Source organism: Scyliorhinus torazame, chromosome 15 (assembly GCF_047496885.1).
Source record: "Scyliorhinus torazame isolate Kashiwa2021f chromosome 15, sScyTor2.1, whole genome shotgun sequence".
Lineage (NCBI taxonomy): Eukaryota > Metazoa > Chordata > Chondrichthyes > Carcharhiniformes > Scyliorhinidae > Scyliorhinus > Scyliorhinus torazame.
The window spans coordinates 82,697,941-82,710,995 of NC_092721.1; the positions used below are offsets into that span (position 1 = coordinate 82,697,941).

Sequence of the window (13,055 nt, forward strand, 5' to 3'; positions counted from 1 at the left end):
ATGAGTCAACCAAATTTAGTCCTTTTGAACTAATTTTTGATCATGAGGTAAGAGGACCACTTAAATTGATTAAGGAAAAATTGGTGGGTGAGAAATCGGAAATTACATTATTGAATTAAGTGCCAAATTTTAGGGAACGATTAAATAGAGCAGGTGAATTGGCTAGTCAACATTTGAAAGTTGCACAAAATGTGATTAAACGGGTAGCAGACAAGTAATCCAAAGTTCGTAGTTTTGCCAGTGGAGATAAAGTTTTAGTATTGTTACCAACGGTAGGTGAACCTTTAAAAGCTAGGTTTTGTGGACCTTATCAGATTGAAAGGAAATTAAGTGAGGTGAATGTGATAAAAACACCAGATAGAAGGAAGACTCACCGAGTGTGTCATGTGAATGTTTAAAAGGTACTTTGAAAGGGAAGGAGAAAAAGGAGGTTTTAATGATTCAGACTCAAAGTGACGAACCAAACCTAAATGACTGTGAATTTGACATTCCTCAAATTAAATTGGAAAATGAGGATGTTCTTAAAAATTGGGACAAATTGTTGAGTTATCTTCCAGAGGAAAAACGAACTGACCTGAAAGAGTTATTGATATCACATGGGCAAGTTTGTGGCGATAAATTGGGAAGAACTAAAATGGCTATACATGATGTAGATGTGGGAAATGCTGTTCCGATCAAACAACACCCATATAGACTTAACCCTTTAAAATTGGCACAGGTTAACAAAGAGATTGAGAGTATGCTGAAGAATGGCATAATTGAAGTGGGTTGCAGCCAATGGAGCTCACCCATAATGATGGTGCCAAAACCAGACGGTACCCAACGGTTGTGTGTGGACTATAGAAAGGTTAATGCAATTACAAGAACGGACTCTTATCCTGTCCTACGTTTGGAGGATTGCATCGAGAAAGTGGGACAATCAGTTTTTATTTCCAAACAGGATTTACTTAAAGGTTAAGGCAGGTAGGTACCTTTATCCGAAAGGGCGAAGGAGATTTCAGCTTTTGTGACTCCAGATGGTATATACCAATTCAACGTAATGCCATTTGGCATGAAAAACACCCCAGTCACATTTCAACTGTTAACTCTCACAGTCGTTTCAGGATTACCCAATTGTGCAGTATACATCGACGATCTGGTAATTTTCAGCCAGACATGGAAAGACCATTTAAAACACCTGATGGAGTTATTCAATCGACTTCAGGAGGCGGGTTTGGTGTTAAACCTAGCCAAAAGTGAATTTGGAAAAGCTCGAATCACTTTCCTTGAGGAGTTTTCAATACCCTCGAGACGAAGGGAAATAATGCGATTTCTTGGCATGAGTGGATTTAATCGAACATTTGTGCAAAAGTTTTGTAACGTGATTGCTCCACTGATGGACTTGAAGAAAGTCGAAAATTTCAATGGACAGTGGACTTTTGACAGGCATTTGACTGCCTGAAAGTTGTGATAACCAATGCGCCTGTGTTGCTACAGTGATGTCAGAGTGTGGGTGGAGCTGAGCTCTGGTTCTGCTTTTTAGTTTCACTTTGATAAAAAGCTTGGGTGTGTCTGGGTTTTCCAGTGTGTTGCAGCTGAAGTCAGCTAAAGCAGCTGTATTGTTGAGCTCTCTGCCATGAAGGACTATCTCTTGATTATTTGGTGAATTCAGAAATTTAAATGTTTTCAGCATTAAATGTAAACCCTGATGTGCTTCTGTTTAAAGGTTGTTAAGTCTTTTGGATGTTAAAAGGACAGCTTAAAGGATTACTTAGTGTTGTATTCTTTGTGGGTTATCTTTGAATTAATGGTTGCTAAGATATTCAAGGTTTGCTTTAAAAAGGTTCGACTTTCTGCTATAGAGTGAGCCGTGTGCTCCCCATCCCATAATCTATTAAAAGTTGTGGGTCAGGTAAACTCCATGATACACTTTGGGATTCTCTAAACCCTGACCCATAACAATGAGAATAAGGGAGAAAAGCTCTTCACTGGAGCTGGAGTCGTACCTGTAAATGTCAATGTCACCACCGTCCCAGAGCACCATAGGCTGCCTTCCCTTTGAGAGCTGACGGTGGCAATTCAACCGGAGGGTCACCACATATCAAGTCAAGGTTGAGAAGGTAGGGTCTTCATTAATAACCTCAACCACAATGGGAATTGAACCAGAGCTGTTGGCGTCGTCCTGCATCACAAACCAGCTGTCCAGCCAACTGAGGTAACTGACCTCCCCCCCCCACCCCGCCCCCCCCCAAAGTCATGTCCAACAAAGGAAGATAGTTGTATTTATTGGAGCCTAATCATCAGTCCCAGACAATCCATATGGGAGTTTGTCAGTCGTGTCCCAAGTCCCAATATTTTCAGCTGTTCCATCATAAAGTCAAAAGTGGAGCTATTTGTTGATAATGGCAATGAATGCAGTACAATTTGCAACTTCAGATATTCATAGAATCCCGACAATGCAGGAGGCTCGGCCCATCAAGTCTGAACCAAATCTCTGGAAGGGCACTATGTACGTCCACTCCCCCACCCTATTCCCAAAACCCTATGCATTGATCATGGCCAATCCACCTAAACTGCACTTCTTCGGCCACCTATCGAATAAGTCTGCAGCAAGACTTGGGACAATATTCAGGTTGGGCTAGTGTGTCAAATAATATTTGTGCCAGACAAATGTCAGTGCCCACCTCGAACAGAGAATTTAACCACCTCCCCTTTATATTCAATAGCATTACTATCACTGAATTCCCACCACCATTCTGGGACATTATAAAATTGTCCAGAAACTGAACTGGACCAGCCATATAAATAGCATGGTAACAAAAGCAGGCCAGAGGCTTAGTATTCTATAGCCAGTAACTCACCTCCAGATGCCCCAAAGTCTGTCCACCATCTACAAGTCAGCAGTGTGATGGAATGCTGTCTGCGTGCCTGGATGAGTGCAGTCCTACAACACAAGAATTTTGCTAAAAAGAGACATTTTGTCAAAGCTTTTTGTTTTGCACTCATCAGGCCAAATGCAAGAATACGGAAATTCAAACTATCACAATTCACACTTCAGATGCTGACAAGTCGACTCAGATTGGTTGAGGCATTACAATGGAGAAAGCAATAGGGAACACTAAGCTCCTCAAGCTCCAGGGCAATTCAAATAAGGTGCAAAGCTTGAACATTTCCTTTTTGCAGAAAAGATTCCTGCGTATGAATTTATGTTTGGACTTTGCCAGCACAGGCTGGTCAAGTACAATCTTGTACCTTGTCTATTCTGTACAATAGAAGGAACATACTGTTTGATTCAATCAGCTAATCACTGGGACATGTACTTTATATATGTGGCTTTGCACCTGCACTGAAATTCATACATGTCATTGCTCATTGGGGTGGTAGGCAGACCACCCTTTTGGACTGATGCTGGAACCTATTGGGAAAAAAAACCATTTGCGTAGCCACTGCATTGTAGCAGAGTGAATCAGCTGTTGTATCTCAAAAAATGTAACTTTCACGTTGAAAATGGGGGTTTTGGCCCATTTGCAAGTTTTCACAAGACACAGCGAACAATGATCTGATCAGGATAGCTTTGATGTGTTCCATTTCTGCTTCAAGCTTGCAAGGTGAGCACATGGTTAGGCCTCTATTTATAAGATTTTCAAGACCAATCTTACAGTGCGTGGAGCTTACGAATTCCAACAGGGATATTGACAGGTTACAGTAGGCATCTGTGGAAACCCCATTAGCCGATTTCTCAACTAGCACATAGAAACATAGAATCCCTACTATGCACAAGGAGCTATTCAGCCCATCAAGTCTGCACCGACCCTCTGAAAGGGCACCACACCTAGGGGCAAATTTAGCATGGCCAATCCATCCAGCCTGCAGATCTTTAGACTGTGGGAGGAAACCGGATCACCCGGAGCAAACCCATGTAGACACCGGGAGAAAGTGCAAATTTCACACAATCACCCATGGTCAGTATTGAACTGGGGTCCCTGGAGCTGTGAGGCAGGAGTGCTAACCACTGTGCTACCGTGCTGCCCACATCTAGAGTGTGTGTTAGACTGCACATCTAGAGAGTGTTAGATTGCACCAACTCAAAAGTGAATTTGAACACGGCATAGAGTTTAAGGTGTGTATGGAAATCTTTATATGCGGCCGCAGATTCAAGATTGCAAATGTATCATCGACGTATCGGTGGATATGCACAGGATTGGAGGTGTTTTGTTACCTCTATGGCAGGTAACATGTGCTACTCAATTCAGTTACAGCAAAGGCTTTCGGAAGAAGGCTCAAAGTCGTCCAGAAGTTTTGCATAAAGTTTATTGAATAACACAACTTAAATAACTGCGTGAGCTCTTACTTTAAGAACTGTACTAGTAGAAAGGTTACAACTTTTCTATACACTACAACTAGGCCTGACCACACTAGCAGCCCTGAGCTAAATCTCTGCCTTTGTTCTCCTCAATGTCTAATCAGCCAAAGAGACTAGAGGGCTGCTTGCTTCCCCCTTCATACCCGCCAGTGCTGACCCCTAGTGGTCTTTCTATTTCCCATCAGCCCCCTCTGTACATACCCATGTAAAGATCACTGCAGGCGGTTAGGGCTCATTCAACAAAACACCATCAAAATCAAAGCAACCTGTTTTGTCGACAGCTCATCTACCACCAATTCATACATTCACTCCCTCTAGTACTAGTGCAGTGTGGCAGCAGTTTGTAGACTAAACAAAATGTATTGCAACAATTCACCAAATCTCCTTCAAAAGCATTTCCCAAATCAGGAACTGCTACTACCGAGAAGAGCAAAGGCAATAAGCATATGGGAATATCAATGCCTGCAGGTTTCCCTACAAGGCACACCGTCCAGACATGGAAATATATCACTATCCCTTCATTGCTAGGTCAAAATCCTGGAACCCCCTGCCCAACCGTACTGGGAGTATGTCAAGACCACAAGCAATTCTGCGGCTCATGAAGGCAGCTCACCGTCTTTGAGGCAGGAAATGAATGCTCGCCTTGCTAGCAACACCAATATCACAAACAAAAAAGCCAGCCTAGCTTTGAGTGAAGACCTGAGTATACAGATAAAAAATGTCACAAACAGATCCAGAAAAATTACCAAAAAGGCATTTGATAACTGGAATACGAGGGGGTAGAAATTATGTTTCAGCTATGTAGGGATTTGGCGAGACAACACAAAGTTCTGGGAAGGATTTATTAACCCTGGAGGGGGTGCAGTAAGAGGTTAAACAACCTCAGGCTGAATTCCTTGGAATTTAAAAGGTTACAGGATGAATGGATCAATGTTTATGATATTGAGAACAGATAGAGGAAATTGGGAGAAATTATTTCTGCTCAGGGAGTGTAGAGCTAGGGGCCATAATCCAAAAATTAGGAGTGAAATACTAACTTCACGCAAAAGCTTAGAATTCTCTTCTGCAAATAGTAGCACATGCTAGATCATTTTCTCATTTTAAATAAGATTGATATATTGTTGGATAAAAATATTAAGGGCAGTGCAACTAGGGCAGGACAGAGAATTAGGTCACATCAGCCAAGATCTCATTAAATGCAACCGAACAGGCCCAAGGGGCTGTACAGTCTATACTCCAGTATGTGGTAAATCCCAGTGTTGGACTCTTCCCCACAATCTCAACCAACTGAATTAAACTGATGCACAGATGAGAGAGATCTAGTTCTATTCATTTGTCTTTTCTTGGTTAAACTATTTGCAGTTTTGGTAAGAATTAAGGTGCTACAATTAACTTCAGTATCCTTGAGGTGGAAATGGAGAAGGAAAAAATATGGATGTATGAAATAAGAGTAGTCAGCCATTCGGCCCCTCAAACCTGCTCCGCCATTCAGTATCATAGCTGATTGCATTTTGAGTTCCACAATTAATTTCATCTCATTGTTCGTCATAGAATGAGCATTTGAGTAATGCTATACTGACCAATGAGGATACCACAAGTGATTTGTAGTGAGCTACAAATTAGCTCTGCTAATTCACTGCCGATGCATTACATTTTCATCATGCAAGGATCCACGGGTTGCAGGGACAGGCAAAGGGTTGCACAATGCTAAAACCAAAGATGAGTGTAAGAAAACAAAGCAACTCTTTACCACAAAGAATATATTTTATACCACATGAATCATCATGAACCATTGGAACGTAGTACATACAGAAATACAATGCAACAGAATTTACTGTATGGATCTATATACTGGCATGCTGGTACAGTTGAAAATCATTAATGTACTGAATACATATGAAAATATGTGTGCATTTATCAAAACACAATAGAAAATAATTTTACATGTTTAACAACTATCACAAGACAAATGTCAGTGTTCTGTGTATGCCAAGCATACATTCTGGCTATTTAAAGATATTAGGATCATAATCACCAAGATTTCATTATCCATGTGCAAAAACAAAACTGTACACTTACTCAGATGAGTATTTGGAAATATTTTGTAAATTTAAAACTTTTGTTGCATTGTTTTAGTTCCAACACTGATTTGTTTAGCTGGTAGGAGGCGTGAACCATATAGGTCCCCAACCCATAGAAATTAAAAACACGATCTTTCCTCTCACTAGTATAACTATCTGTACATGACCATGCAAAGCAGTGATTATGTTTCCTTTGCAGTTTACTTCAAAAAAGGTAATTCAGTTCAATCAGGAAGACATACATCAGAATCTTCTTTCTTTTAAATGTGGAAAGCTGTAGGACTTGGTTCGAGACGTTTGGACTCTCTATGGCTTCTCAAATGCATACCACTGCTACAAAGGAGAGTACAAAACTACAAACTGATTGGATACAATCTTGTTGCTCAGCCTTTGGGCACAAGCTGAATAGCACATGTTTAAACACGCCTCGTCAAATTTATACAATTCCTACAAAATCATTGTTGACCTGTGTACAATTTAAAATATGCCCCAAGACAAACAGAAGCTCGGGAAGGGCAGGAACACCCCATCACTTAATCCGCAAGATTTAGAATGCAGCATTTTCAATACATACACTGCCTAAGACTTGACAAAATATATTTTTAAAACCGTAGCCCAGGAAACAAACACATTCTAGTGACCGGTGTACAGTGAAGCAGCTGTACAATACATTAAAAAAAAACTTGGACAGAATCTGAAAGCATCACTCTCCAGAGATTGAACAAGAAATTGGAAAATGAGGAATTAGTAACATTGAAATTTAAAATGTGTTCCCGGGTTCGCCATCAGTACCTATTTAAAAATATACTCAATTCACACGCCACATTATCTTTACAAGTAAAAACCAAAATATATGGCTTTCAAAAGATATATGTATTCAGCAGCTCATTAGAAAATTAATTATGTTGCAAAAATAGGCTTATGAACTTCAGCGTAAAAAGGAATACTCTTTGGAGATCTTTTTGATCACAATGCTCCTGTTGATTTGTCACTTCTTTAATCTAATATTTTATGATACACATATATATGTCCTTATAACTATTAACCTCCACCTACAATTCACTACTGTATATGGGACTCTTGACACTATCTGTCCTGCTAGCCATCTAACATATACCATAAAAAGGCTATTTAACCATCCTGCCCCTACAAAACAAGTTCAAAGGTTTTTCCTTTAAGCATGTATATAACCAACACTTCTTTATTTGTCATGCCTGGTGTCTTTTGGCTTAAAAATAACCATTTGATCAGCTGCAAAAGAAAAAAACCTACTTCCAAGCTCATCTAAACTAATTTCGATAGGACATTACAGAAAAACGTTCATGTCCAATATACTGTAAAAACATGTACAAGTATTTAAAAGCATTGACAAATCTTTCATTTAAATAAGATCAAATTAAACTAACAGCCGAGAGTTCACTTTGAAGTCACCCAATTCCCAGAGTTAATTGGACAATTGTTTGAAATTTATATTTCCATACCTTAAAGGCAAAAGCAAATTAGGTGCTGTGTATACTGAAACATGGAAGACGCAGATAGGCAGCATACTTGGATACAAGACGTAACAGAGTTTCAAAGAAGCTGGACAAAGGCACTTGTAACTAACACCAGATTCTCTGTTGACATCTCAGCAGCCGTTAAGTAAATCTGATAACACAGTGAAAGCCGACTTCAGAGTTAATATACTCCCTTGAAACAGAGATTTTTCAACCTCAAAGTGTTGGCAAAGCTAAAAATGTCATTGTTGCTGCAAAACTGCACAATTCTTACAAGTAAAAGATTACACTCGACGACAGGTGGTCCAAGTGTATGAAATGCGTCAGAAAAAAACATAAATGGGATACAGCGAGACAGATACTCTAATTCATTAAGGTAAAGCAGGTCAAATTGTATAGTTTTTACTAATCTCTACTTCAGAAATGTGTGAAATACTAAACGGCAGAATCCTTTTCAAATATTCGGAGTTTATCCAATGTTGCATCAAAGAGACAAAACTCAGTCGAGTCCAAAACAAGTCATAAAATTGTCTCAAGTTTTCATATCCTTCACAGAATCAAAGGCAGTCTGATAGGACCAAAGCACCCTATAGCCATGTCAGGAAGCTCTCCTTATCTATCTTTGTGGCAGCAAGGACAGACTCCATGTCGTTGAGAATGTCAGAGCTCAGCGCCTCCTGAAGGCTTGGCATCAATTCCTCCCCTTCTACATTCATGCTGTCTTCTTCCAATGTTCCAAGGTCCACATTAGTGCCAGGGATAGTTTCCAAGTAGTCTGGGAAACGGTTTTGCTGAGAGCCCATATTATTTGGGGCAAGGTTTTCACCTAGGTAAACAAATCAAAAAGAAACGGAGGATAGCCCAATTGCTTAACAGACATCCTATCTCCATAACAACATTCAAATTCTGAAAGGAAAACTAAAAAAAAACCTGTCCATCTGCCATATATGCATTTCCCTAAAGTTTCTTTTCCAGATATGCTGAAGCTGTTAGCATAATGTTTTGTCAGGTTGTTAGACTATGAGAGGAATCACAGCTGATACAATTATGCTTTTATCTGGGTTTGGTTCATTTATATTTTGGAGCAGACATCACTGATCAATGAGAATTAAAACCCCGGCACCTCCTATGAAATGAAATGAAAATGAAAATCGCTTATTGTCACAAGTAGGCTTCAAATGAAGTTACTGTGAAAAGCCCCTAGTCGCCACATTCCGGCGCATGTTCGGGGAGGCTGGTACGGAAATGGCATTGTTGCGTATGGAGGCCATGGTTAAGAGTAGCAGCTGCCATTGTTACCGAGATTAGCTGACTCCACACAAACTGAATCATCAAGGGAATTAGATTAATAACAAGGGACAATGTTACATTTTGAAGTGACTGACTTGTTCATGAAATGTAAAACTGAATCAAAATCTCTAGTTACCCAATGCTTTTCAACATTCTTTGAAATGGTCGAAACTTGGTTGATCAATTCACTTTATTAAAAAAAGGTTTCCTGTTCCAGGAACCCAACATACCTGTGTCCATTTCCTCAACGCTGTTAAGAAAGTCGTCAGGTGTTCTGGGTACACTATAGCTGCTCATGCCGAGTCCACTGTCTGTGCTTTCCTCCCTGGAATGGTATGTTCCACTATAAGAAAAATAAACCAGTTGGGAGGCAAGATTGGGGGGGGGGGGGGGGAGGGAGGAAGCTTAGCATTGAGAATCTAAGACTTGCCTTCTACATGTACACCCTTTCTAAGGTCCCCTCAGGAAAAACATACCCAAACATTCTATGGATTTCAGTTTCTGATCAGCAAAGCCTTTGGACAGCGCTATGAATCCAAGCCAATTAGCAGCAAAGCAGATAGGTAGGCAGAAAATGGTAATGCGTAGTATGAATAACTTCATTGTGTAGCTTTAAGCAAGAGGCTTTAGTGTCTGCTTTTTGCAACCACGTGCTCTCATGCTCTATTTATTTTTCATTTGTGCTTATTCATATCAGTTAACTTCGTGAAAACTGACCCCAATTAGTTTATATAAATACTGCAGCATTGAATATTAATGTGCATCTCAGAAAACTCGCATTAAGAAAATGTGATTCCTAACATTTGTTTCAAGTGAGGAATATAGAATGGTGTTCTGCACTTAAAATTTGGAGTTTGACTTTAAGCTGCAATATGTTTCTTGGCCTATCCGGTTTTACAGAAACATTAACATTGTTGCAAAAATGTTTTCATTTTTGATGAAATTTTGCAAAATGAGGAGCACCCGCCACTTTTTTTAAAAAAGAAAATACTTAATTCAAACTTGAAATTTTAAAAGATTACAAATACACCATAGATATCTTGCAAGACAATTTATGTAATCTTTGCACAAATACATCCATTAAGAAATTTAGTGATGTAGCCAAGCACATTTTCAAAACCATCATGCAATAGTTCAACTGGACACGGGTCCTCCAAAAGATGAGGGAATGTTGTGTCATAGTTTGGCCATTTACAAAGCAATAACTATTTAGAATAGACAGATATAATTTAGTTGCATTCAGTTCATATTGGAAGGATTGTGTAGTCCCTCTGGATATGGTTGCATTTGCACCACAGCTGTAGCAAAATGATTTAGTTCTGCATTGATGCAATATAAATGTAGCCTGAAATATAGCCCGAATCTGGAGTCAACACCTAGTTTGATATCCAAGCAAGTGCTAGAAGAAATAAGTCGCTTTACTTCACTTAAGTCATACAGCACCAAGCACCCAGGTTCGATCCCGGCCCGATGCGTGGAGTTTGCACAATCGCAACCCAAAGATGTGCAGGTTAGGTGGATTGGTCACACTAAATTGCCCCTTAATTGAAAAAAAAAGATTGGGCACTCCAAACTAAATTTAAATTTATTTTTTTACTTCACTCAAGTCAGATAAGCCAGTAAAACGGAATGGTGAGGCCATGAAAGATTTTAAATTCATGATGAGAATCTTCTGGAGGACTTTTTTTTAAAGAATACAGCTGGGAAAGTAATTTAGTTTGATGATGAGGTTAACAATCCATTAAAACGCTTTGGATGATGCAGAGTGAATGGTTGTGATCTGACCAGAAATAGATCTCTTTAGGAAAGAAGTTTAGTATATAACGGTGACAGCCTGACTTAGATGGCTACAGTCACAATTTGAGTTGTTCATGTCTGATTTGCAGAGCAATTGGCCACATCCCTGGCCCGTGCGTAAGCAGTTGAGGGTTCTGCAGATTTTTGCGCAAGGTTGACCCCTGGGCATTAACCACTCGGGTCAGTTAACAGGTTGCAGGTAGTGAGTTTGCGGTCAACCAGGTGTGCCAGAGGGATGGTGTATCATAGAATCCCTGCAGAGCAGCAGGCCATTTGGCTCATTGAATCTGCACCGACCCTCTGGTAGGCCCACTCACCCTCAACCTCGGAACACTACTTAATCTTTGGACATTTAACATGGCCAATCCACCTAACCTGCACATCTTTGGACATGATGTGGAGATGCCGGCGTTGGACTGGGGTGAGCACAGTAAGAAGTCTTACAACACCAGGTTAAAGTCCAACAGGTTTATTGTAAATCACTAGCTTTCAGAGCACTGCTCCTTCCTCAGGTGAATCTTTGGACTGTGGAAGGAATCTGGAGCACCCGGGGGAAATCCACGTAAACAGTGGGAAAATGTGCAAACTCCACACCAAGGCCGGAATTGAACCAGGATCCTGGCACTGTGAGGCAGCAGTGCTAACCATTGTGCCATCATGCCACCCTGTGTTCCAGTAGGGACTATGGGATTTCAGATAGTCCATGCCTGCAGATAGTGTTGCCAAGGAACAGCATGTAATGGAGAGAAGAGGTCCAAGGTTAGATTCTTGGAAGGGTGAGAGGGCTGAGAAAAGAAACCATTGCTACAGGTGCTCACTATGGCTGTGGTAGGCCTCTTCCCTCAGAGTCAAAAGGTTGTGGGTTAAAATGTTTGCTGACACTTCAATGTAGGACGAGTGTGCGGCACGGTGGCACTGTTGCCTCATGGTGCCAGAGATACTGGTTCGATTCCGGCCTTGGGTGACTGTCTGTGTCGAGCTTGCATGTTCTCCCCACGTCCGCGTGGATTTCCTCCGGGTGTTCCTCCCACAGTCTAAAGATGCGCACGTTAAATGGAATGGCCATGCTAAATTGCCCCTTAGTGTCCAAGGTAGCACAGTGGTTAGCCCTGTTGCTTCACAGCACCAGGGCCCCAGGTTTGATTCCCGGCTTGGGTCACTGTCTGTGCGGAGTCTGCACGTTCTCCCCATGTCTGCGTGGGTTTCCTCCGGGTGCTCCGGTTTCCTCCCACAAGCCCAGAAAGACGTGCTGTTAGGTAATTTGGACATTCTGAATTCTCTCTGTGTACCCGAACAGGTGCCGGAATGTGGCGACTAGGGACTTTTCACAGTAACTTCATTGCAGTGTTAATGTAAGCCTACTTGTGACAATAAAGATTATTTAAAAAATTAAAAGGTTATGTGGGGATAGGGCAGGGAAGTGGGCCGAGGTAGAGTTTCCTTTCAAGAGGGCCAGTGCAGACTCAATGGGCTGAAAGGCCTCCTTCTGCATTGCAGGGATTCTCAACCCTATCGGAATGTCACCTTTTGGGTGAGATATTAAACTAAAGGTCAGTCTGCCCACTCATGGCAGGAGAGTTTTGGGTCCTGCGAGTATTTATCCCTCTATCAACATCATTAAACAAATTATCTGATCATCACATTGCTGTTTGTGGGACTTTGCTGTCCACAAATTAGCTAACATGCTCCCGACATTACAGCATGACTACAATTCAAAAGTGCTTGATTTGCTGTGATGGATTTTAGGATGTCCTGAGGTTATGAAATGTGTATATAATGCCTGATCTTTCTTTCTTGCAGGTGCTTTGGCTAGATATGGATGGAACCAAGTGAAGGTAATTCCATCAAGCAGGGTTAAAGGAGGGGGCCTGGGCCAGGATGGTTCTGTTGACCGGACCAAAGACTGCAGAGAAAATGAGAAGGATGATACCACCATCACAGATGATGTTATTTATGGTCTTAATTCGAGCTGTTTTCATGCTGTAACAGAGGAAGAAACTTGATTGGAGACATTCACAGTTGTGGGAAAGAGAAGAACAGATTTTCTTT

General features: G+C 40.9%; 1 protein-coding gene across 5 annotated transcripts in view; it reads right to left on the bottom strand.

Moving 5' to 3' along the window:
* Positions 1-6,087: 6,087 nt before the first annotated feature.
* yap1 (Yes1 associated transcriptional regulator) overlaps positions 6,088-13,055 on the bottom strand; it is a 222,214-nt gene continuing 215,246 nt past the window's right edge. For 4 of the 5 annotated variants that reach the window (XM_072476351.1, XM_072476354.1, XM_072476353.1 and 1 more), the window contains 2 exons: positions 9,440-9,552; positions 6,088-8,745 (listed from right to left, as the gene is read on the bottom strand). In XM_072476351.1, coding sequence (XP_072332452.1) covers positions 8,507-8,745; positions 9,440-9,552 — 352 coding nt within the window. In that variant the 3' untranslated portion in view covers positions 6,088-8,506. The remainder of the gene's footprint in view (positions 8,746-9,439; positions 9,553-13,055) is intronic. The other variant, XM_072476352.1, reaches the window with a different exon arrangement.